General features: G+C 33.8%; 1 protein-coding gene across 9 annotated transcripts in view; it reads right to left on the reverse strand.

Annotated features, from left to right (window-relative positions):
- Positions 1-2,332: 2,332 nt before the first annotated feature.
- Positions 2,333-26,298, reverse strand: part of LRRFIP2 (LRR binding FLII interacting protein 2) — a 54,330-nt gene continuing 30,364 nt past the window's right edge. For 2 of the 9 annotated variants that reach the window (XM_032181518.1, XM_032181517.1), the window contains exons 4-16: positions 19,584-19,628; positions 18,770-18,874; positions 18,241-18,312; positions 13,811-13,981; positions 13,132-13,224; positions 11,857-11,949; positions 8,088-8,189; positions 7,709-7,841; positions 6,620-6,669; positions 5,479-5,599; positions 5,191-5,270; positions 4,098-4,202; positions 2,333-3,248 (exon numbers count right to left, since the gene is read on the reverse strand). In XM_032181518.1, coding sequence (XP_032037409.1) covers positions 3,138-3,248; positions 4,098-4,202; positions 5,191-5,270; positions 5,479-5,599; positions 6,620-6,669; positions 7,709-7,841; positions 8,088-8,189; positions 11,857-11,949; positions 13,132-13,224; positions 13,811-13,981; positions 18,241-18,312; positions 18,770-18,874; positions 19,584-19,628 — 1,281 coding nt within the window. In that variant the 3' untranslated portion in view covers positions 2,333-3,137. The remainder of the gene's footprint in view (positions 3,249-4,097; positions 4,203-5,190; positions 5,271-5,478; positions 5,600-6,619; positions 6,670-7,708; positions 7,842-8,087; positions 8,190-11,856; positions 11,950-13,131; positions 13,225-13,810; positions 13,982-18,240; positions 18,313-18,769; positions 18,875-19,583; positions 19,629-26,298) is intronic. The other 7 variants (XM_032181519.1, XM_032181520.1, XM_032181521.1 and 4 more) reach the window with 7 other exon arrangements.

The raw sequence follows: 26,298 nt of genomic DNA on the forward strand, positions 1-26,298 counted from the left end.
TCTCTAGTTGGAGGCCTCCCTTTTGGAGGAGGGAGGGTCAGAAAGATAGAGAACTTATCACTGAATTCTGCAGATGTTATCTTAGTGAAGATAAAAACACTCTTCCAATGAGTGGTTATGAGAGGCCAGTCTTTTCCAATGTAATTTTTTCTAGTACCACAGAAAGATTATAATCAAAAGTCACTTGAAATATCAATAATTTGAAGCGTGTTCTTGAATCCAATTGACTTTTAGCCAAAACAATAGATGCTCGATGTGATTAGTATGAAAGTTTTAAATTCCCCTATAAATTAGCCTTTTCTAACAAATTATGCCTAGGAAGTAAAGCAGCTCTTTTGTGGAAACTTTGGGAAACTTTCTGCTTGTCCTGCATTAAAGTAGAGCACACAAACCAAGCATGCCCTCTGCTGTGTGTGTTTTGCCTAAGCAACAGAAGAGAGCACTTCCTTGTTGTTTCTACACTGCCGAAAGAGACCACACAAGGGCACTAGAAATGGAGAAAAGATGACAGCAGAAAGAAAGTGACTGCTGCCTGTACTCTTAGGAACTATCAGCACAACCAGCTTATCGACTTTTCAGGAGGAAGTCAGTAAATACCCACATGCAAGTAAGCAAGCATGTTGATTCTCAAAATTATTATTCCACCAACTAAACGTGATTGCTTGGACTGCTGAGAGAGAAGAAGAAAAAACAAACAACAGACATGAAAGGCAGCACAAATCACCTCACTGCATTACTAAGTCACCTTTTAACAAAAACAAAAAAAAAAAAGTTTGTTAAATATCAATTGCCAAACTTAGTGCAGTTTCTAAGCAGCGTAAGCTATAGTGGAGGACCATTTTTAAAACTTTAGTGTACCACATTACTAGACAGCCCTTTTATAAATTCTAAGTCATTTGCGAACATTAACTTGCATGATAACTAATAGTACCATAATATCATAGCCTAAAAAAGCTAAGTCAGTTTTAATTTCCAAACAGAAATGTCAGTTACCATAAGGTCATAGCAAGAATTTTGCTGAGATGCATGATTCTGAAATATTTACAAGGAAAATTTAATAATGAGACAGGCTCAATAATCATGTTTTGCTCAATAATTGTGTTTTTATTTACTGCTTTTCATTTTTATTTGTATCTGTCCCATATACAAAAGGAGTTCACATGGGACTAGTGAAACAATCTTCCAGGTAAGAACTGTTTTGGAAAAAGGTAGAAAGGTCTACAATTAATTCTTCCCAGAGCAGTTCCCTCAAAGTTCTTTTAATTGCTTTTTAAACTTTGTAATTAAAGAGTCATACTAAGTCACAATCCAGTATTATTCAGTTAGTCTAAACATTGGGAATGTCATGTTTTGCATTCTTTGTCAAAATTTATTTCAGTTCTCTGGTAGCAAGAACTGGGGAAGCACCACAGCTAAAATGGCTACCCTAATAGACCCCTGTAGTAAAAGGCTTTCCAAAAAACTATCTATCTTCATCTTTAAAAAGGATTTACTGATGCTTTGCTTGTGCTCCCAAGTTTCTCAGGATGCTGGTAATTCTGAGCTGATAATTCCTTATCCAACTGTCATAGTTCACTACTGAAGTCACACAGTTGTTTGAGTGCCATGAAATATCCAGCTTCAGAGTGGTTTAGAGGAAGCATACCAGAAGATGTGCTCCCCACCGTATATTAAATAAGGTTTAAGCAGAGGTTTGTTTGTACATGTGAACATCTTCAAAATCCCCAAAATATCATTTTATCTTCAGAATACACATGGTAAGAACAACTAATCAAGACCAAGATGGTTTCTTCTGATCACATGCACAACATGAAAGCATGAGTTACCAGTACAGACCACTATCTACCTGATCACCAAAATCCAATGGTCTGTTAATGAGCAGGTCTCTGAAGATCTGCTACTTAAAAGGATGTTTCTCAACAGAGAAAGCTTTTTATAAGCCCAAGAGGCATAACATACCAGCAAAAGGAAAGCAAACTACACTTTTGAAATGCAGAGATGGCTGTTCCTTTGTAAAGGAGCTCTGGTAAAGACAGAACCACTAAAACTCTGGATTACAAATGTCCTGAAATCTGCTTTGCTTTGAAAAATACTCCTGAATGGCAGCAATTTGCAACAGAAAAGGATCTGATATGAGTCCAAAAGAACGATCCTCTTAGGCCAAATGTTTGGCTCATGCTGGCATCAAGCAAAGGCTAACAGTGGCTAATACCACTTCAAAACTTTTAGATTAAAAAGACAGAAGAATATTTTTATGAAGACCAAAATTTACTACCCTGAAGATTTTATCTTGTTGATATCTCAGTATTTAAAAGAAAACACAAACATCTGGTTTTGGTCAGTAAAGTGTCCATTTAATAAACTCCTTAGCCACATTTCCCATCTCTTCCTCCCACCCTAAAATTTCAATTCACACTTAAGCAGCAGATGACAAATTGATGGTGTACAAACAGAAGTTTAAAATCTGTACTCGTGTACTAAGAGCATCAGGGGCTATTATCTGAGAAAATCACCTAGAACTTGGATGTGCCCATGCAAACAAAGCAGATTTTTATATACAGTCCCTATTTTCTTATAAATTTAAATATTTTACAAAAATGCGTTTTCAAAATGTATAAAGTTTAGTGAACACCCCAAATGTATCTTAAAATAAAATGTTATCTGATTTCAAGGGTTATTTCAACAATGAAGTTTAAATTGCACCAGATAAAAGGCACTTGTGCTGTGTGATGTCTTGAGCAAATGTATGTTAGTTTATAATACAGTGTCTTCTTGGATTCATGCAGTTGTCTCCGAGCATCAAGCATTCATTAAAGCAGCCAAAAGAGATCGTGAGTAAACTTGATTCCACAGTTGTGAGAATATTTTCTATCACTAGGCCGAACATACAGCATTGTGCTCCAGCTCTGACTCTAGAATCAAATGCTACAGAAAAATTGCTGTCATTCACAGGGAAATTCAAACTACATTTCATTCTCTCATAAGTTACAAAAAGATGTATGCCATTTAATTATCAAACTAAAACAACGTTGAACAGCTCGGTGTTCAAGTAGCTTGTGCCAATGAAAGTCTGTATTTAAAAACGAGCTAGGGGCTAGTTATTCAAGGAGCAGTGCATTGTATTTTCCATTTCCACTTCACTGCTGAGATAAAAGCGCAGTCCTATTTGCCTTCATCTTCTCCAGCCTTTTCATTAAGTGGCTATTGGTCATCTCCATCTCTTCTATCTTATCCAGTGCTGTTCTCAACTATAAAACAAAAACAGAAGTTATCATCACTAAGTTTAATTGGACTTACTGCTGTTCATAAGCCTTAACAGAGGAAATCACATCAGGAATCTAATACAACAATTTTTTGTTTTTATTTCTTTTAATTGAAGTACCACATCAGTTAAGGTATGACATTTTAACAGTAGCCATGTCATTACTGCAGCCAGACGAACCAGAATTCAACCGTAAAAAAAAACAAACATGAAGCAATTTAAATATTTAACACATTTTATATATATAGATATATATATAAAACACATTATATATATACATACATATATATATATATAACACATTCATCCCCCGAACAGTTAGGTGCCTGCAACTTCCCATTGCATGCTATTTAAAGGGTAAGGCCCTCTCTACCACTGGTGGTAGTTGATGGATAGACGTATTCCCATAGGTAGCAGGCATTACACTAGTCATGCAGCAGCTCCTAAGCAAAGAAGATCAACAGTACAGTTCAATACAGCTTCTTCCTAGCTCCCTGTGAGGTGCATGCAGGAAACTTTCCAGGCTAACACTTGACATATGGAGGATTGGCTCCTCAATAATATTTAATGGAAGGATTAGTTTAAAATCATACAAGTTATCATATTGAGAAGAAAATGCAACTTTAGATCATTCCTTTCAAGGAAAAGACTACACTGAATTGTATTTAATACTATTTTTATGTGCTACAGCTGTCTTCTGAATGCAACACACTTGGAGGCCTTCTAAAAACACTTGACAGCAGTAACAGAAGATTTAAAAAGGAGAGCTTGGAGGCAACAACAGAGCAGTTCAAGACTGAAAGTATACAGCCGAAAAGGAAATCAAGTCAATTACCTCTCGCTGAAGCTTCCTCTTTTCAGCTTTGAGTTCATCTTCCACTTTTTCTGCATTTTCTGCTGCATTTTTGTATCTTGCAACCTGTCCCTCAAGTCGCCCAACCTGCAAACCCAAACAAGATAAAAGGAGTGGTTACTCTACCACTCACAGGACTTGCAATACACCCTTCACTGCTTGTGTCCTCCCTTTCAAGGGTTGCAAGAAACAGAGGAGAATAAAATGTAGCACAGGAAATATTTCAGAAGATACGAAAAGTTACAGAACTAAGCAGAGAGTTGATTTGGATAAAGAAAATCAAGAATTGGGGAATACATGGGATTAAAAACAACCCCTGAAAAATGGAAAAGCAGAGACCACATGAAAATGCAAAGGAGAGAGGAGACTGTATCATGACATGATGTGAGAGGTCTTAAGCTGAAGCACAGAGTCCAGTAACAAAGCAGGGACTCAAGACAAATTAACAAATCCTGGTTGGAAATTGCAAGTTTTAAAACCCACTTACTTTTTTGTTGTTGTTGATGATTGATATTTTTTTTTTCTAGCTCCTTGCTATCCCCCCCAAATCCATAGCACAGCAGCAGGCTACCAAGGACCAGCCATACATCTTCGATTTAAATTCTAGTCCTTTAAATGACTTTTAAGTGGTCTACAGAGAAACTGCTCTATAGTACTGTGTTGCTGATTTGCACTGATTTTCTCACTTTGCTAACGTTATATATGCACATGTACATATATGCATGTATATATATATATGTTCTTGAATTTCTAAGAGCAGATCAATATAACCTTCTTACACTTAGGCTTACATATACAGATTTTCTTAAAATGTTACCTTCAGTCCCTCTTTATGTTCTGCTGTATACATTCATATCTTAGTAACTTAACTCCAGATTTTCTCTTATGGTTAGAATATGCACAACTATTGATTTGCAGGAAATAGGAAAAAAACATATGTAGTGTTATTCTGTGGAAATCTCAAGAACAAGCAATAAGTTATGAAATACATTTTCATAGTTTTTGTTGGAAAAAATATTGGTAAATGTCTGCAGAGAAAGTGTAATGATATAAACAAATCTAAAGAAGGACTTACATTTTGTTCCAAGGTAGTTATATCTTGTTCAGCTTTTGAAAGTTTAAATTTGTATTCACTAATTTGTCTGTTTGCATCTCCTTAAAAAAAAAAAAAAAAAAAAAAGGAAAAAAAAACATATTACTCAAAGCAACTCTCTGAACTGGCAGCTTTCCTTTTAATTCAAATTCATTAAAAGACCATTTTACTGTGAAGCTTATATTCAGGGTTATAAAGTGGTAAGTATTCTTTCTCAAATCTTTGAGTGTAAGAAAAGGAAACCATTATAACAGTAACCATTATACATACTCTGCATTTCAATTAGTTGCAAGTCAGAACCATTCTCTAAGCCTATTATATCCGGATTCATGCCGTCACTTTTTGAATATTTCTGTCGTTCTTCTTCCAATTGCATCTTCAGCTTTCTAACCTGAAACAGAAGTTTCCTTTTGTAAAAAAATCAACTCCCAGAAATTCAGTATACCTAAACATTCAATAGGTCAACAAGTCCAAGTAGTCCTGAAATGCCTGAGATGGTTCTGTAAATGGGAGTAACAGAGCCATGAAGGAGAGGCAGGGAAGCCACTCCCAGGTCTGCGGAAGCAGTTCTTTCCCCATTGCTGGGTGACTGCCATCTGCACATCAGGTTTGCAATGGGAGTAGCAAAAGCTCCCATTCATGATATAAATCTTTTAACTGATTTTCATAATTACGTAGCTGTAGTTATACATGTTTGTATACATAAAAAAATATTTAATAGTCTTGATTCAATAATAGAATTTACTACCATTTTAAACCAAATAGTCACAGTAAAATTAAGGCGTGTTCTCAGCAAAAATAGGCGTCAACAGCACCATTTTGAATTTGTAGTATGTTCAACTAGAGGCACAAAAATTAGTGTTCTTAACAAATGCCCACTTGGTATGTTTTCTTGAATTCTCTATTCTCAATACTGACCTTCATTAAAAACACAGCGACTTGGATCATACTAATCTTTTATTTAAGTAACCGAAGTGATCGAAGAAATAGTACTGCTTGGTAACTTGCAAGAAAGATGCTTGAGCTTATGAGATTGTCATTTTATTGCATTTAGTATTTCTGAATAAGAGAGAAAAATAACCAAGTATGTATACTAAAAAAATTTTGTTGTAACACCAAATTTGTTCTGTAGCACCAGAAATGGCAGTCAGCAGCAAGTTAGTTTCCAGCTAGCTAGTTACTGAACTTAGGGTTCTCCTTAATAACCAAGATCAAAGTCACATGGATAGGGACACTACTGAGAGGAGCTGATAATTCCCAGTAGTCAGCCTGATTAGATGTTGAATATTTAGTTTGGATAAGTAATTTGATTAAACACCAAAGGTACTTAATATTTGTTTATTGCTACTATATTCATATTCTGTAAAAGGATATGCAAAGTTACGTTTCTAAAAATAATAGTTTATTTTACCTGGGACAATAGTTCTTCCTTTTCTCCAGCCAGTTTTCGTAGCCGGACATCTAAAACAAAAGAACTCAATTAAAGGAAAAAACAAACAACCCACAACCAGAAATATGTAACTAAGGATGTATTTTTCATAACTTTTAGTTCATTTTCAAAGTAAAACAAGCAAACAAAGCCTCAAAGCTAACAGCACTGTCAGAATAAAACTTCGTTATCTCCCTAACAACATAACACTTCATTAATACTGGAAAAATTAAAAAACTATTAATTCACTGTGTATTTGTATAACAGTTTTAAAAGTAAGACCTGTGAGTTTAGTAATTCTTCAAAGTAAATTAACAACCAAATGGTCAAGAACAGCTACTTCCAAAACAATTTACTACTGGCTGTATATTCTTTTTCTTGTTTACTCTTCAAGACTGCTATCTCTTCAGGCAAAGCACCGCGCTTGTAAAAAGCATGCATTTCTAGGAAGTTCTATAATTCCTGTTCTCAGTCCACAGAAAAGTACTTGGGAAAGTGTCCACAGGAATGTTTCAATATCTCCAATCAGCCAGACAATCAGTTATAGCTACAAAATACATGTACGCCGTCAAACAACACGATGCAGCTCACATGAAAATTACAACTCTGAGAGTAACAAAGTATAAAGACATTTGTATTTCACCATCATAGAATGACAACAGAAACACCTATCAGATTAATCTGTCTAAACATTTAACTATTATACATAATGTGCAAATATAATGCAAGTGCACAGAATTTTTTTTTGCTTGTTAACAATTTTACGTTGAATTGACTTATGCACACAATCCAAAAGCCTATAATTTGGGCAAGTCTTAGTTGTTGTTTTTCTTTTCCAACAGTAATAAAACAAACTGGACCAAAAAAATCTGATTGGTTACAAATGTCCATAGATATCGTATTATTTTTTTTTTTTACTCAAAAAACACGTTTGCTTACTCAGGATAAAAAAAAAAGTTTAAAAGTAGTGTAAGCCTAGAAGGTATCATTTTGTGGTTGCAAATAACAAAACACTGTGAACAAAATGCAAACAAGACTTAATAAACTCTCTGTATTTTAGGATATTTTTACCTAATGGTCCTTCTCCCGCAGATTCCAAGACTTGAGCAGCTTCCTGTGATACAACTGTTATTGCACCAACCGCTGATTCATGGTTTACATCACCATTTGGTGTGCCATCTGGAATTATAACTAATCCGTGTTTCTGAAAATACAAAAGAAAAACATTTTACTCATTCAAGACCAGTGCTAAAACGTAACTGGACAGAAAAGTTTTGAAAAAGCTTTTAAAATTGATTGAAACAATTAAATGAAATGCTCCATTTGTTCCCTAAGGTCAGGTTTTGAGACCAAACAAGAACAGTAACCATTCTTCCTCTTTTTCATTGACCTTGATCTCACGCCCCATTACTGGATTTCTGTTACTGTAAGGTAACTACTACCGACATACCTCTCCTCTCTTCATTGCTTCCTTCAGGTCAGCCAACTCCTCTCTGAGCTCATCTCGCTCATTCTTAATGCAGTCAAAGTAATTTTTCTGTCTTTCTAGGGCCTGGGTTCAGGCAGATACCAAGAAAAAGAATGGCACAAAGGAGAAAGCAGATGACAGATAGCAGAGAGAATTTTTAAAAATAAAGAGCTTAACAAAAGTAAAGAAATTAAAAGGGGCTATTTTATATATAAAATATGCATCTCTGATAACTACCTTTTTACAATTCACATATCTAGCGTGATTGGTAGATGTGTCTCAGCACAATTTTTTTCTCCAAATAGGCCTTAGTAAACTCTACAATAAATATCTATTTAGTATATTTTTTTCATAGGTTTTGATAAACTAAACTGAATACCAAAAGAGTAAGTGATTCTTTTTAACATGGCCAGAAATAATTTTTGCTAGAACTCAATAGACAAAGATCCTAAACCACCATATTCACTGAGATAACCTTTGTAGGGCATAGAAATAGAAGTCTTACCTCATAAAAGACCATTGGACATACAATTCTGGCATCCACTTAGAAATGCTAGGTTATAGTTTACTACTCACTTAAGTATACTAACTAATCTTTACTAAAAGCAAAACAATCACTTTTAGAGAAAAGCAAAAGCAAACACTAGCAGTACTACATTAGCACAAGAAAGAATCTCAGCTAAATGTACAATATGGACATCGATGGATTTGCCTACCTATAGTGCAGCTCTGTTACTTGGCAGTTAATCAGACATTTTCACTTGACTGGGCAGAATCCAAGTATTCCATTCAAATTTGGTATTGCATGCATTACAAATCATCCTGACCACTAAGCAGATGCAAGAGCACGCACACGTTTTGCAAAGAAAATTATTTAACTAAACTTTGTGTCATGCATGAATGTTTAGGAAGGAATGATACCATGAAAGAAATGAAGGTGAATACCACTGCATTGATTGCAATTGCTCCACATGGCAATTGCAGTATACTAAACTTTAATAATTATGGAGAATCTGTATATGAGAGCAAGATTTCAATGCATTATTCTATTAATTTCAACAGAAAAATTTTTAAAGTGCAGTTGTAATATTTACTATGTAAATATTAACACTGAATTACCTGTATTTTAAATGTGTGAAAGCATCAGTTGTCACCTGATAGTTTAAGGGTTTACAAGATGTCCTTTTACTTCCTAACACACACTGTATCTCCATAACTACATCATAAACAGGATGAAGAACCTTAATCAGTGCATCATTTTGTGTTCCACTTAAAGATAACAGAAGAGTGGACACAAAGGCCCAAAATCAAGCTCCAGATGTAAATCCTCTACACTTGCCCTATGCTGCTGCTGACCTTCCTAAAACAGCCTCTCTATCCTCCCCCAATAAACAAAAGGGCTGGCAATCAGAAAATGCTGATGGAGAGAGAAATGAAGTTTCTGTAACCATGCATCTCTACCTTTGGAGATATTAATTACTTAAGTTTTTCAACTTTGAATAAAGTTGATAGTTTTTGTATACAGAGAGGTGATAGTGACAGATTTTGTACCTACTCTACTGCTGGAATTCTTCTATAAGGAAGATTAAAAACCAAAAACAGATAAAATCAGGCCAATTAAAGTTCTGTGGGTATCTTTTAATATCAGTGGGACTAAAATATATCCACTCGGCAGAATGCACATTTATCTGAGGTTCTATTTACTAAATATTCCAAAAACCTTCACAAAATCTATACCAAACTCAGATACAGCATGGATAATTTCAACTTGGTCATACATGTACTAAAGAGTAAAATAGCTGTATATTTCAGGAATAATCTAACCTCGATGTTATAATTCAAAAACCTCAAATTGACCACATTTAAAATCAAGTACAATTGTAAATTTCAATCATTTTATAGAACTAGGATAACCTAAGGCGGAAAATGTAAAACTGAAGCTCATGCTATCTTTGTTCTGCTTGCCTCCCTTTCTTCCTCTGAGGTAGCAGTATTGCTACTTTAACAGTAGGTTATAAATCTAGTCCAAGTACCCCTCTGTGAAGCTGAAATAGAGTAAAATTAGCAAAATAACTTGGGGAGAAAGACACAAAAACTGTAAGCTTTAAAAAAAAAATATTAGATAATGTGAGCAAAAAAAGACAACAGCATTATTACATTTTAAGAATTAAGAGATTTCAAGTTTGAGATAATTAAAAAAATAAAATATATGGAAAAAAAAAAAAAAAAACAAGAACACAGACTTTGAGAAAAATTTTAGCTTCCAACTTAGTGAGTGTCCACATACACTAGAAGAAAAAAATCTTTGTGAAACTAGTTGATCACTCTTTGAACATTATGTAGAGGATAGGCTCTGCACTAACTGTAGTGACATCTTTGGAAGAAAAAAAAGGATTGCACAAACTGGGACAGTCCAGTACACAAAGACAATGAAGAGTAAACATGGAAGAAATATGGTCACATAATTTAAAATTAAAAAAAAAAAAAATCTGAAGAATATTCAGGGAAAAAAAAAAACATTTAACAGTTGCAATGTCATGTTATGATGAAAAAGAGGATTGCAATATGGATTGAAGGACTAAAACATGAAATAAATACAGACTGAAGATAAGAGAGTATAACTTTTTTTTTTTTTTTTTTTTTTTAAATCAGGCACCACAAGCTAAAGTGTCTTGAGCTCCAGTGAATACAGCAATATTCAAAGAAATCTGAGTATGTGAAAATCCTGGTATAAAATTTTTTAGTTAAAGAGAGAAACAGCCCTAGAGTTACTAAAGGACACTTCCTTTCTGAAGACTATCCACAGTTAACTCCCTCTTACAAGCAGGTAGGTAATTTATTTGTGGCCCAGAACAGCTAAAAGTTCAGGGCCATATAATTATTGCCGAGAGTCAGCCTGACTCTGAAACAGTTTTACCAGTTTTGGACTGCACAGAAGCAAAACTGACAAACCCTGTCTGAACTAAATTAGCTGTACAGAAAATACCAACTCTGCTCTTCTACCTGTACCACCTTTTGACCTACACAGGAGCCCTACAGACACTCCTCAGAAGGGATGAGGCTGCCAGTGTTTTAGTTTCCAAGTCTTGGAGTTTAGAGTTGGAACCGTCTTAGCACACAACTAATGCACAGTGTCAGCCGGGTTCAGTGTTGCATCCAAATTAAGGCCCTGGAAGGATCAGGAATGTGATACAGAATTGTGCAAGTGTGGCTGCAGAGTCATTTCGTGCCTGGTCGTAGTCTTAGCACCAGGTATGTTAAATGGAAGCACGCTTAACAAGTATTTACTGAGACTTCCCTGCATTTTGACCCTTAATACCTGCAGCTCCCTGCGTTTTCCATTATTTTGGTTCTCTCTCTTATTCAAAATAGTGGAAGGCAAATCATATTAAAATTCACTGTGATTCCTGTGAAAACTGCTAAGACAATTATAAAGGTAGCAGCCAAATCACTAGCAAAGTCTGAAAGTCTTGATTACAGGTTAAAAAAAATATACAATTGTATGCATAACAGTCGATGATGTTATAGATTTAGTATTATTCACCATTATACAAGTAAAGATAAAGTGGAGCTTTTTTTTTTTTTTCTCTCTAATAAGAAGACAGACTGAAAAAACATTGTGAATAAATATTCAAACTGGGAATAGCCTTCATTTCTTTGGAGTACACAGCATTCCTTAGCGGGAAGAGGGATATCTGTCTACTTCTAGAATTAAAAAAAATACCTTTCCCCCCCCATATTTGTTTCATACCCCTATTTTTTTATCTTTCCAATTAATTGTCTCCTGGAGATCAAACACCTCTTTGGTTATGCAGTCTATATTCTGCTGCATGCGTTGATTCTCCTGTAATAAATAATATGAGGGAAGAATAAAAGAAGACAAGTGAAGAAATGGGGAAAAACATTCAAGTAGATAAAGGAAATAAAATAGTAAAAGCAAACCAAGGAGTTTATGAGCATGAGGTTAAAGAAAAAGGGTGTGACTGAGTGTAACATAGTATTTTATTTTCCCTTTAAATTCACGCAAGAAAACTGTGATTTTATTCCATCGTTTCATATTGATTGCAGAATTTAGTACAGCTAGGACTACTTTTCTTTCGTAACAGTTCCCACTGCAGACTGGCGATAACATCCTTTCTTTAGGAGAACAATTAACCTTGGGGTAGTTTTCATATACCTTTAAGTACTGCTTAGGACCAAACATCCTCACCCACCCACCAGCTGCCCCCAGCCCCTTCCCAACACATTCTGTTATTTAGAAAAACAACCTTGTTTATGGAATAAGACGAAAGGGGAACAGCGTACTAATAAAAAGCTTTCTACGTGCATGCTTATAAGTTACTTAAATACATTAGGAAGTTCACTGTCACAGAACAAAACTGTAATTATGTAATAATAATGTTAATGCAAGAAACTTTATTAATGGGCTTCTAGCCTGTACTTCCATTCCATAAATTTGTCAGCAGGAAGGTACATAAATATCAAATAAATAAAGCTACCATTTAGCCAATAAGTTTAAAACATTGTATGTTTGCAAGATACTGTCCATTAACAACAAAAAAAAATTAGGAATAAACTGCTGAGAAGCATATTATGTGTATGATGAATTCTTTATCTAGTCTGCCTTCAAAGCACTGCAACTCCAGGCAAAACCAGCAAAAAATATCAGCAGTTTGTCCACAATTTGGAATAGTCAAGTTGCAGCATCTGTTCAAAGAACTTTAGAAATACAGCAAAAGCACAGGACACGTTAACAGAAGAACTAATCCAGAAATTTCATTATCAAATGATATTGATACTGAAATTGATCAATTGATATTGGTATTACCAAGGATAAAAATAAGCCCTTAAACAGTGCAATTATATCTAAGGAACTATTACCATTTTAGAAACTGGGGATGATGTTAAGCCTACGAAAAGGAATCTGGACTAATTAAGCTCATTTTGTATATGACTACTCCTGTTCAAATCTTACACTGTTCTTATTTGCACAGGTTCTATCATTCATTATTGCATATCAACATACCTCTATCAATTCATCTCTCTGTCGAAGGCCCTCTTTAAGTTCATCCAGCTTATGCTGTAGAACACTGCACGTGTGTTTCTGTCTTTCCAATTCCTATATCAAATAAGCAAATAAATCATGAATTTATTTGTGGTTTGTCATACATCTTAAATACAAAGTTAAAAAAAAATACTAATCTCCTTTAACATAACATTACCTAAGAAATTCCTGCAACAGCTTAAGAAATTCCTAGAAATACCTAGTGGCTAAAAATAACAAAGTAAGTTTTAGGTAAGTTTTCCAGACACTTACTATAGAGATTTCATTTAATAAAATTTGGAGGGGAGAGAAAAAATGCCATAAAAGTTTATATAAAAGATCAGTAAGAAAGACTCAGATACTGAATTTATCTCCATATTGTTGGAAAAAAAGCTGCCACATAGATTTTCCCTTTCCAAGAAAGTGTGACAGAACATGCTCTGTTCTGTTCAAATGAATATATTTAACATTAGTGTTTGTTATTAACTAACTTTTTTTTTTTTTTAAAACTTAAACTCCATAATATGTAAAAGATCTTTGGCCACTAAGATGGACATATTTTTCTGTGAATCCAAAGGTTTTTGACCATTTCTTATTAAAAAGTGCAGGCTTGCTATGATTTATCTTGTTAGTGACCAAAAAGAAAAAAAAAAATCAGTACCTTTGACTTCTCTTCATTTTCCCTGTAGAACTCAGCTATCTGTTCTTCTTTCTCCTCAATGACATCTTTTAGAGTATCCACTTGGTAAACCAAATTGTTTTTCTCATTGTCTAGTTGAGCATTGGAAACCATAGCTTTCTTGTATTTTTCTTCAACTTCAGCTAGTGAATCCTAGAGGCAGTAGAAAGGGTTATATTAGTCTAACTTTAAATATAAAATTATTTTAATTAATTTTTAATTTTATCATTAAAACTGAAGTGTTAGCTATTTCACAATCAAACTTTGCAAACATTTTTGTTTCTGAACAATTATTTGTGTCATGTTTTTAGAGATATGAAGTCACAGTTTGATTTCCATTGTTCAGGTTAAGTTATACCCATCAACCGATAGTTATCGTTACAAAACCATGAAAATTACAAGATAATATTCCACTTGCACTTTCTGCTCTGCCGACTTCATAACTTAACTTACACGAACAAAGACGTATTATCACAGCTTTACTGCATTTTCAGTGTATGGACAGGAAACCACTTCAGAATTCAGCAACAAATCTGACAAAACTCAAACAGACGACTATAAAAGACTACATAAAAGTCTCTAAGAATATCTTTAACTTAATTTTCATTACTTAAGTAGTGGTGTATACTTCAGATTATATTGAAACTGTTTTATCTTCTGAAAAAAATAGAATAATATTTTCTAGGGAATAGTACGTCACACATTATCATAACATCCATGTTTAGTTATTATGACAGTGGACAGATTATGACATGACATCAGCAGAAGGGCACCAAGCCTGGGTTTTCCAGAAAACCTAACAGTAGAAGTAAAGACTCAGATTTTAGGGGAGAGGCTGGTAACGATCTGATTCCTAAAAATTAAAAATAAAGTTTAAGCACCGAACTCTATTCCATGTCATAATGAATCTTCATTTTGAAAAAGCTGTCTGTAAGGTGCATGTTTTCCATTTTATAATTCTATCAATTACATACACTTATACCTCTGTTTAATTCATTGAATTCAGGAATTTTGTGCTGGAGAAATACAGTATTTCAGAAACCCCAGAAAAAATAATTCAGGAGTTGTACAGATCAGAAGAGAAAAGACAACATAAGAAGTAAAAAGATAAGAAAGGTACCATTATTATCTGGGAAATATTAAACTCCAAGTGGCAAAGAAGATTCAGGATAAGATGGAAGAAAATAATGAAAAACTAAAGATCATCTGAAAGTAGATTCAGGTAATTCAAGTTTTAGATTAAAATCACAGAAAACATTTTTTGATAACGCAATCATGATAAATCCTGTAATAACTGGTGAAACAAAACATCAGAGACTGCAACCTTCCAATGACTTCCAAACAATAATTTAATATAGAGGTAAAGGAAAATAACATTTAAATGAATGATAGCGTCCTTCTATGGGAATATACAGGAATAAAAAAAAACAACAAGAAAAGAGCTAGGAAACAGTGCCTGTTATTGATTGCTTCTGTGAGGGTCATGAGTAGAGTCATATAATGATTTAGGTTGGAAGAGACCTCTGGGTGCCATCTGGCCTAACCTCCTAATTGAAGCAGGGCCTACTGAAGTCAGGCTGCTCAGTGCTTTCTCCAGTTCATTCTGTATGTCTCCAGGGATGTAGACTGCCTTCCCTGTGGAAACTCTTTTTCTTGAAGACCAACTGGAATTTCTCTCCTTACAATGCAACTTTTTTTCTGTTACACCTTGCCCTATCATTGTGTGCCTCTGAAAGGAGCATGCACTCTCTCTTCCCTACCTCCACCCGTCAGGCAGCTGAAACAGCATCTTAATAAAAACCCATTTCTCCCTTACTGTATGCCACGTGCTGCAGGACTCAAGTCATCTACAAGCACTGTAAGAAAGACACCTGTCACTGTCAGTTTGCTTCTAACAGCCTAAAAAAAAAGAAAAGAAAAATAAAAAGAGACTTGCTCGAAGCTTAAAAGATCAGATTAAAATGTAAATAATTACATTAATGGGGAAAAATATGCAGTTATGGAAGACAAATAAGTTAATTTTGAGACAGATGAGTGACGATTGCTTCCAAGAAAAAAAAAAAAAAAAAACACGCTATTCTTAAGTCTCTGATCAATTTAAAAAAAAATGGTACATTGCTACTATTTATTTGGAACCATGCCTTTTTTTGAGGGATGACTTGTACACATTCCCTATAGTATAAGAGTTACATACAGCTTCAGTAATCTGCCAGTCTTGCAAAAAAATAATACAAATTTAGAAGAATTTTTGAAATGCATGCATGAGGCAGTGGGATGCCTAAGGATGAAGCAGTGGGAATGGACTGGAATGAAAATGGATAATAAGATTCCACATGAAACCTGTATCTATGAAGATACCACTAATAATTCTACCAGCAATGACAAAAGGCTATACAAATAAGCCTGTTTAGCTAGAACAAGACGATTAAACCTAACAGACATCAAGACAGCTCCATAAAATGCATAAAGAGAAAAATCTCGAGGAAAGAAAGAGTATTAATTTCTAACTGACAAGGGAATATGGAGAGAGTAAGAAAACAGACATCAAAAAATTTGAAGAACTGACTAAATCAGAACTACACAGACTAGTTTACTGTGCTGATAACCCAGCAGATTTGGAGCCAGGTAGAAAACACACTGTTAGTACTGCAGGGGTTGGGCAACCACAGCGATATGCTGGTAATGTTACTACAGCTCGCTGTTACTCAACTTCTGGAAAAACAACAACAACAGAACACTTAAAAGAGGTAGAAGCAGGCATCCTACTAGACCTTCAAACACACAAAAGACAAAACAGCTAAAGCAGAGGTTACGGAAAAGGCATTATCTTCTTAATTAGAAAGAAGGGTTCCTGAAAGAATGTCTCTGGATAGCAATATAGCTTAAGAACATATTATTCATTATTATTAATAATAACGTGAAACAATAGCATAAAATGAAATTTGATTTAGTAAGCTAAACATAGGTCAAGATCTCATTGTCTACTGTACTCCTGTGCTCTCTGGCAACTCTGATGGATTACATACAATAAGTAACAGCACCTAGTGTTATGATTCAGAACTGCAGTCTTAAGACACTGGCAAACATGAGTGTTAGAGAAAGATCCATTCTGAAAATATGATGCAATCTCACATTTTATTCAAAGTTAGTACAATCATGGCTATGTCAAACAATCTTGCCATTCTTCAAATGTGTTAAGGAAAACATTTAGAGCACCAAGAAATTAAAAAAAAAAAAAAAAAGGAGCTTTTTAACAACTTTACTCTTTGAAGTCCTTTTTAATAGTCATATAGCAATATGTTTAAAACAGGATTAGAATGTCTGAGCCTCTCTATCAGTTTGAAAGAGGGTTACTTATCCTCTAAAATTCAAATAATTTTTGCTATGCTGAACAGCTCAAATTACCTATTTTCTCTTCACTATACCATCTAACATGCTTAATATGGAAATTCAAAGAGCAGTTAAATTGCTCTAGTAGCAAGCAGCACTCATTGAATTCTTTCTCTGTATGGATATAAAACAAGTATGTCAAGAGTTCTTTACTTTTATATAGAACCATTCACAATTAGATAACAGGAAAGAGAATAGAATAAATATATTGAAAAACGGTATTATAAGCCATGCAATTTGCTGTATTCAGTTTCCCTTCAGGGCAGAAGGGAGGAAACCAATCATACTTTAGATTAACTGTAAACTGTAAATAAACTGCAAATTTACATAAGAAAAACATACTTGCTTAAACAAGCCAAAATAGAGACAAATTTCATTAACCTAATACTGAAAATACCAACCTATTTGGAGAAAGATAACTGAAATTGCAAACCACAAGCATCAAAAACTTTATTTTTCTATATATAAATATAATTTCTTAATGGCACACTACAAATGATCTGATGAAAAATAACCTTCTTCTCCAAGCAATATGCCTGCACATCTTTCAAGAGTATTACCTCAGTTTTGCTTTATAAAATGTATTACTTACTGAATATTGGAAGACTAATTCTTAAGTTCTTTGTTGTAACTACATCTTTTTTCTATCTTCCACATTCAATATATACCAATTACTTGGAATAGGTATTTATTTACTAACAAAACACTTGAAAAAATAGATTAAACCTCTCATAACCTTGCCACAAAATACCTGCTAAAATATAGAAGTCAATACTATTTTTAACATAAATCAAATAATAATTTTGAACATATATTGAGATAGTATACTTAATATCTTTACCCATATGTCAAACTTAATCTGATGCTCTCTATGCATTAAATGTTAGGTACATGCTTTAAGGAAATTAAAATATCTTGTTAGTAAAGCCATATATAGTTAGTGGAACCAGTGATATCTCACTGGATATCCCATTACCCCAAAACACCCATACAGAATGCATGCTGGGGAAAAGCCCTGATACCTTTAGTTCTTTAAGTCCCTGCATGTATCTCCCTTCTACATCGTGTATCTGGTCCTTAAGATCATAGATATCCTGCAGGACATAGGAATGAACCATTGCATAAGAAGTATGGGGAAATAATTTACAGCTGAAAGAGCATTAAAGGGTTTATATGAACTTCTGTCAAATGCCAAAGCCTGCCATAATTTACAGAAACTATTTAATTCACAAAATCTAGATGGAAATTAAGATTTTGTTTATGTCATTGAATCCAAGCCACAAGAATTAAAACAGATCTCAAATAGGACACAGTTATTTCAAATTGACATAAACAAATTCCTGTATTTAAAATAAGCTAAACTGTCAGTACCATAAATAATTAGAACATAACAAATGCAATTATCAAGATAAATAAAAATGTTTTGTTGCGAAAGTTACATTCTCATAACTTTTTCTTACTATTAAGAAACACTTTTGTAACAAAGTGAATTCCTCATAACCCCAAATACAATCTTTAACTAGCTTCAAATTCTCTGAAAATGCTGTTTACCCGTAATTCACTGAGAGAGGCATCAGGATCCAGTAAACTGCTCGTATCTCCACTTCCTCTCCTAGAAGAGTTGCCACTCAGAGGAATCGAATTGTGAGATGATGGCTTAAAGAAGGGAAAACAATGTATCAGGTACAATACTGGGATTTCTGATATACTTGACATTACTCTTTTAAATTCCTTTACAATCATTAATAAATTTTCTCATTTCATCTGTTTCTTAATATTACATTAGAGACAGTATTTTCCTCTGAATATTTTCTAAAACTTATGCTACTTCCTGGTGAAACAAAGGTTTGTTTGCCATCACCTGGTATATGAGCAACTTACACAGAATAGGAACACAGAGATTATCACAGAATTATCTAGGTTGGAAGAGACCTCCAAGATCATCGAGTCCAACCTCAATATGAACAAAGTCATCCATTAAACCATATCACTAAGACATCTAAATGTGAAATGTCTTTTCAAGACCTCCAGGGATGGTGACTCAACCACTTCCCAGAATGTAGCAGCACAGAAAAAAAAACTAGAGGACTTATGAGTTATTTAAATATTTGAACTTAATTTCCAGTTTTCTGTTTGGAAAGTGTTCACAAGGAGGCTGTCAGTGCTGGGAAAACACTGCTAAAATTATTACTGCCAACAGGATTCAGAATGTTTCATAGCCCTAGTATCTTAAAATACTACCTCTCCCTCTGAATATTTCTCCCAGAAAAGGAATTCTGAAATAAACCAATACTTGCTAGAAGTAAGCAAAAGAATAAGAGTATTTTAGATTTTATTTTTAAAATTTTAATTTCAAACTTCTTACCCTTGAAAAAATTTCTGAATGTGATTTTTCACTCTTTTCTTCCAGCTGAAATAGAAAAGGGAAAAAGATTACAATGCACCTTTCACAATGACAGACTACAGAAGCACTATCTTCTTCTGTTCAGAGATATTGTGAAATATTTAAGAACATGAAGTGAAACAATAAAAGAAAAAAATTCCAGAAGTTAACATACATCAAAATATGGTGAAAAATATACAGCCTCAAAACAGTTTTTACCTTTATTGCAAAATAAATGAGTGCTTGTAAAGAAAAAGCCAGAAACTTTTTTTTACAACATCTTCCAGAAAGTCATTATTAAGGTTAAAGTACTGAACATCAGAACAAGTATCACTACTTTAAATTTGAACATAGTAGTGACTACAACACTTGGTGGCATAACAAACATGAAGTTTCATGCAAGTGCACTTCAGACAATCAGTGATACCAGCGTGAATAACCTAGTTATTAGAAAACACATTTCTTACTTCACACTCGTTGGTAAAACGACAAATTACATCAGGGCAACAACAATTCAGGTGAAAGCTCTGAATTATTAAATAATTTCAATTCATATTTTTTGAACTGAAGCCTGAGCAGAAGAATAAATTAAACCGAAATTTACATTTAGGAACCTTTGACAATCCGAATTTGCACTGCATATTTTCAACATTTCTATGAATCAAACTAGGTAAAACTAAATGAAGACCACAACATGTTGATATATTTCCTAGAAGCATGATCTTTCTTAAATCTTGTTTCTCCAAAAACATACGATAGTCCCAGACCCATGGCAACACATGTGGAAGTCTGCTATAATCACAGCAGAAACAAATAGTACTCTGTGAGATCTATTTCTTTCTGTTATGGTTTCTACAGGTCAACAATGCATTTCCATGGCAAATTCATCATCTCCAATGACACCTGCAATTTTTATTTGCAAACACTTGTCACCTGTGTCGGTAAAAATGACACAAAAAATCCAACTGATCTCAAGTATCCATTTGGAAAAACTTAGAACATTATCATATTCTACATTTACATTAAGAGTATGTAAATAACATTGAATATGCAAATTCTAAATTACATTTATGTTATAACAATGATAAAAAACAACTGAGAAGATAGCATAATTGCCAGTGTCTGCCTGCATATTTTCTCTCAGCAGAGTATTAGCTTGAGAGAAGAAGTTTTATTAGGAAGAAAATAAAAGCTCTAATTTAAATTGGAAAAATGGCTGGTCTGTCATACTTGGAGCATATATAAAGATACATTTTGCACATTACTGCAAGTTAATCAGCACTATAAGAATATTAAATCGTCTAAAAGTGGAATTAAGAAATAGTGATTTTAAGGGTACAGTAGCAGTTAACTGGTCCAGCCTCCCATTCAAAGCAGAATGGCTGTGGACATAAATCCAGGTGAGCCACGCTGTTACCTAGCTAGCTTCCGCTAGCTAGGAGTCTAGGAGGATGGAGTCTCCAGCCTTGGTGTCACCCGTGATAGCAGCAGTTACCTCCTTGTAGAGATTCTTCCAGTGTGAACCTCCCAAGGAACAGCAACCTTGTGCAGCGCTGCTTGGCACAGCTCAGAAGCATTGGGAGCTGCTGTACATCACTACGTAGCCTCCCCTCTGCCCAGCTAAACAAGCCCAGTTCTCCCAGTCTTTCCTCTTACAGCATATGCTGGCCCTGACCACTATTTCGAAGACATGACGAAGAATAGAAATTCCCCTATTTTTTCCACTGTTAAGCACAAAAAATCCGACTACAAGTAACAAAAATTTTTAAAACTATTAGTTAAAATAAAGAAAAGGCAGCTAGGTTTGTCATTAATGATGCTCAGATTAAACAAATGCACGGGAAAATTGCCATCACAATTTTCCTGTGATGAAAAATCCCTCTCCCCCCCCCGTGTTTTTTTTTTTTTTTTATTGGAGCATTGAGTGCTACATTAAGGAATCTTGACAAAGTTTCATCATGGATGATTGAATACTAAAACACAGTAACAACAGCACACCTCTAAGTATCTATTTTTGTCACTAAACCAAATAATACTATTCCAAAACACCATACATGTCTAGACATTGTTAACTTTATATAGTGAATTTCCAGAAGAAAAAAAAAATAATTCACAGTGAAGAGATGCTTAAGATTATCACACATGAAAAACGTGAAGCGTTAGCACTTGTCACATGCTTCTAGCAACAGGCAAAATCTCCTTAAGATAAAGCAGCATGCAAAGACAAAATACTTTTTAAAAATTCAGACTCCAGACATTTTTATACAAAAGACAGCCACTAGTTTGAAACAAGCCCCAGTCATTCAACAAACCTATGTGCCATTAAATATCTCCAAATTCTTTTACAGCATTTACTCATTTGGAGTACAAAAAGAAAATCCGTGGTTAGTAAGTTTGCTGTGTTCACCACAGTATAACAACAAGCATTGCACTCACACTACTCAAAACTTGGACATCATCTGCATCAGAAACAATGCTTCCCCTGCGGTTGGAACGACTAAAATAATCAGCAGCAGTTTCACTTTGATCAGAAAAATCAGAGGACTTCAAAAGATAAGGAGAAGGTTGAGAGAGAACTGAAGATGATATCACAGAATACAGAATGAACAAAAACATATTTAAAAAGATAGTAAATCAATGTAATTACTGCAATTTATTCCTGCAAAAAATATTTCTAACGGTTAAATATCCATTTCTTCTATATTTTTTTTTATCTAGAATGTTTCCATATGAATAAAGCACATGCCACACATTATGAATACTTTGGTCAGTATATACATAATTTTAAAACACCTGAAATTATCAAATAGTAAACATGAATGGTATGTAGAAGTAAGGCTAACGAGCATTTATTACCAATTCATTTTCCTTGTTTGGAGTCATAAAAAATATAATCAGATATACAAAAAGGTTTTGGATTAATAATGCCAAACAACCTATATAAATTACATTTATTTAAAAAATGAAGTTTGTACATGATAAAAGCAGGTGATATCATAAGAAATCAAGAAATAGAAAAACACTTTCCCAACAAATTATTTTTCTTTAAATCCCTGTCACCACACTACTATCAATCTAATCTGGGATTTCTCTCATTCATAACTTTAAGAGGCTTTACAAAGGGAGATAAACTTCTTCCCCAAAGCTGTATGTCAGGCACCTAAAAAAAGCGAGGAAAAAATTCTAATGCTACACAACACTTGTTGTAAAAAAGGCAAGATATACCTAAACATACTAAAATCATTACAATTGCCATAGGAATTAAAGCAAAATATCATACCAAAAGTATGTTACACGTGTTAAGCACATTACTGTGGACATTAAAGTATACACATGAAAGAAAATCTTTTAATGAACATCTTGAAAATAGTCTTCATCTCATTTCACCATTTAAAAAATAATTTGCAACTTTGTACTTCATATATGTAATTGATGTAGCCTCATCTCATTCTGATTAAAAGAAAGTGAGATGTCTTTTAAGCAAATGGGACCGGTTACATATGAAATAGTTGGTTGATCAACACCTACATCTCAAATTATGCCTACAGTAAATTCAGCAAAACAGCTACCTTAAAATAATTAAGGAACTAGAAAAAAATTTGAAAGACAGTATGCAACCCAAATCACTATTCACACTTGCATGCCATGATCAGAGGATTCAGTTTTCTCGATTCCTTCATCTGTATACCACAAGGATTAAGATATATTTATGCATTTTAATAATAATAGCAATATTAAATCCATAATTTATATTATATAAAATAATTAATGTTTTACTAAAACAAGTGCTTGCCTGTTTTGCATAAGGAACTTGTATAACATGAATGAAAAATCTGTTCAGTATGGGAAAAAAGTGAAGTTATAATTAAAGCATTAAAAAAAAAAAAAACAAACAGGATAAAATGAATGACTTATACAAGCTTAAACAAACAGGTATTTCGGCACAATTTTTCTGAACAGAAATGAAGTTTTCTGAGGTTTCAGTTTTTGTTGTTGTTTGTTTTAAGGGGAACAGTTATACTAGAAGGCTGAAGCATCAAATATGGCTTACGTTAAAAAATAATAATAATGCAAAAAAAAAAAAAAACACAAGACTAAAACCCTAATCAAGGGGCTAATACATTTATTTTCTATCATACAATCTGTAATAGAAGAATATAATGGAACAAAACACACTTAGATTTGTGATAAAATTGAGTGGGCAATGTTCAAATCTTCACGGCAGCCAATGCAAAAGGAAATTTGCAATTTGCTCAGATCCTCCTCAAATATTACCCTAAGAGTTTTGTTTTCATTACAGATTTAATTCATTACCGTTGACTGCCTAAAACATACCTTCAAAAGCCTTAGAAGAAACTACAGAAATTACCACCCCACGGGGTGAAGGTTTCTTTATTGATGTATCCCCTCTCAGAAGGGAGGCCAGTAATGTCAACTAGTAAACTGGTCTCAGAAGCAGGCACACCTCTCTCTTTCTTGACCAGTCTATCAAAACTAATACTGGTTTTAAGATGCAGAGGCACCATGGATTCGTAATTTTCCAACATTGTTTTCTACTCTGATTTCAAGTTATGTCCCATTTTCCTTTTTGATTTACAATGAGTAGTGTGTTGATTTCCAATGCAACACTCAAATGAAACCAAAATATTAACAGAAGTACAGAAAATGATGCTTACATTATGAATAACATTTTTACTTGGTCTGCTTAATATAGTCCTTTCAGAGTTATTTCATTCAATTGTTAAATAGATATTTTGGACCCTATTAAACCTTCACTAGTGTATCCTGGCATTAACAATATCACAAACGTACTGAGATCTGATAATATAAATTCCTACATATGTATAAAATATGTATTTTAATAAATTTATCTCAATAGGGACTAAGGAGTACTTGTCTTAAGAAATTTATCAGAAACTTAATTGGGACAAATACTATGTTCACAGTTCAAGAGACTTCAGAATTGGATGGTAACACCTCCTACATTTTGGAGCTCCATGAAGAAACGGCAAAATTCCCTTTCTCCCCATGCCTTTAAAAATTCACTCGGAGGTCTGTTGTAGCTGAAAAAACAGTTTCTGACAGATCTCTTTTTAGTCTTTCTCTGTAACATTGTTGAGAATATGTGAAAAATGAAAACAGGACTGAACACTTCAGCTTAACTCATAACTGAACACTTTTTTTTTTTTTTTTTTTTTTTTTTTTTTTTTAATGTAGCACAACAAATGAGCTGCTGCACTAACAAAACCAATACAGTTGTTCTGGTGCAGAAACATGGTGCAACTATTTACAATCAGTTTGCAGCATGAAAAAAAAGCATCTTTGGAATGACAGTATTAACACAAAACAGATCCAGAACAGTTTTTTCTCATTTTTGAGTACCAATCATCAGAAAAATCAAGCAGGTACTTCTTACATTTGCGAGAGATGATAAGAATGTGTTGGTTTTTTTTATTGCTTCTATGCTTTACTATCTTACTGCTAAAAGTTCGTATCTTGCTAAAAATTACATCAGACACATGACATTTTTTGATGCAAAGTGAATATCAAGTCTATGTGTTCATCAATAAAAATGATCCACAGTGTAAATACTCAATCGTTGTGTGTTAGTATCAAGGCATTCAGCAAAACATGCAGAAGTAATGCTCACCACTGGACTACTTCGAATTGAGCTTGCTCTTGAAGAATACCAACTGTATTCAGATGGCTAAAGAGAAGTTATGATGGAAATGTTCATAATTTTCATTGATTTTTGTCTCCAGAAAACAAAGATTTTGAAAGGAAGGAACTAAAAGCCTGTAACACTTACAGTGTGAGAACTATATGAGCTATGCAATCCATCACCACACAAAGACGCCTGAGAAACAGAGGGAATGAAGCACCATTTATAGTCTGTCTGAGAAATAACTGTCACACACTTATGCACTGTAATATATTGAGCAATGAAACTTCATTCTTATTACCTTATCCCATCTACGCATTTTCCAGTTAACATTTTAACTTTTCAAAAGGATGAATAACAGTTTTTAAAATTTCCAGCAGTTTCCTCCCACTAACAGGGATGTCTGTTTCCCAACATAAATCTAAATTTCCCTGAAAAATGGCCAAACAATTTTTAAAGAAAGATATTTTCAGAAGAAAAATATTTAAAGTGAAATATGTTTCTCGTTATTCTGAAGCCTTTAGAAGTTGCCAACCACCCTGGGAATGGAAGTTTTATTGTACAGTCATCAATTTGACTTTGTTAACCCACACATGTTCTCCTGAGGAAAAAAAAAAAAAAGTTTCAAGGTGCAAGGCTGAAATCTGTTTACATAGGATATAATAAATATCCTACGTAAAGGAAAAAGGAAAACATAAAAAAAAAAAAGGAAGCTCTGGGCACCAGATTAAATAAAAATTTATAGTCTCATAATGCTTTCTCCCTACCTTTGAAGGGATCTCCAACAGTAAAGAATTATACGCAACAGCAATTATAATGGTCTCATTCTCCCTCTGGATCCTCTAATGTTTTATCAAAAACATGCACAAAATCAAAATGTAAATGATCTCTACTTGCAATCTAAGTGAAAAGTAGGACCTAACTACATAAAAATATTATATAAAAATACTTGACTGTTTTCTTACACAGCTTTAGAATTTCTCTAGATGGCAGTATAAGTTAGATTTGAATTACTGTAGCAGCAAAAGGCATAAA

The sequence above is a fragment of the Aythya fuligula genome, chromosome 2 (assembly GCF_009819795.1).
Source record: "Aythya fuligula isolate bAytFul2 chromosome 2, bAytFul2.pri, whole genome shotgun sequence".
Classification (NCBI taxonomy): domain Eukaryota; kingdom Metazoa; phylum Chordata; class Aves; order Anseriformes; family Anatidae; genus Aythya; species Aythya fuligula.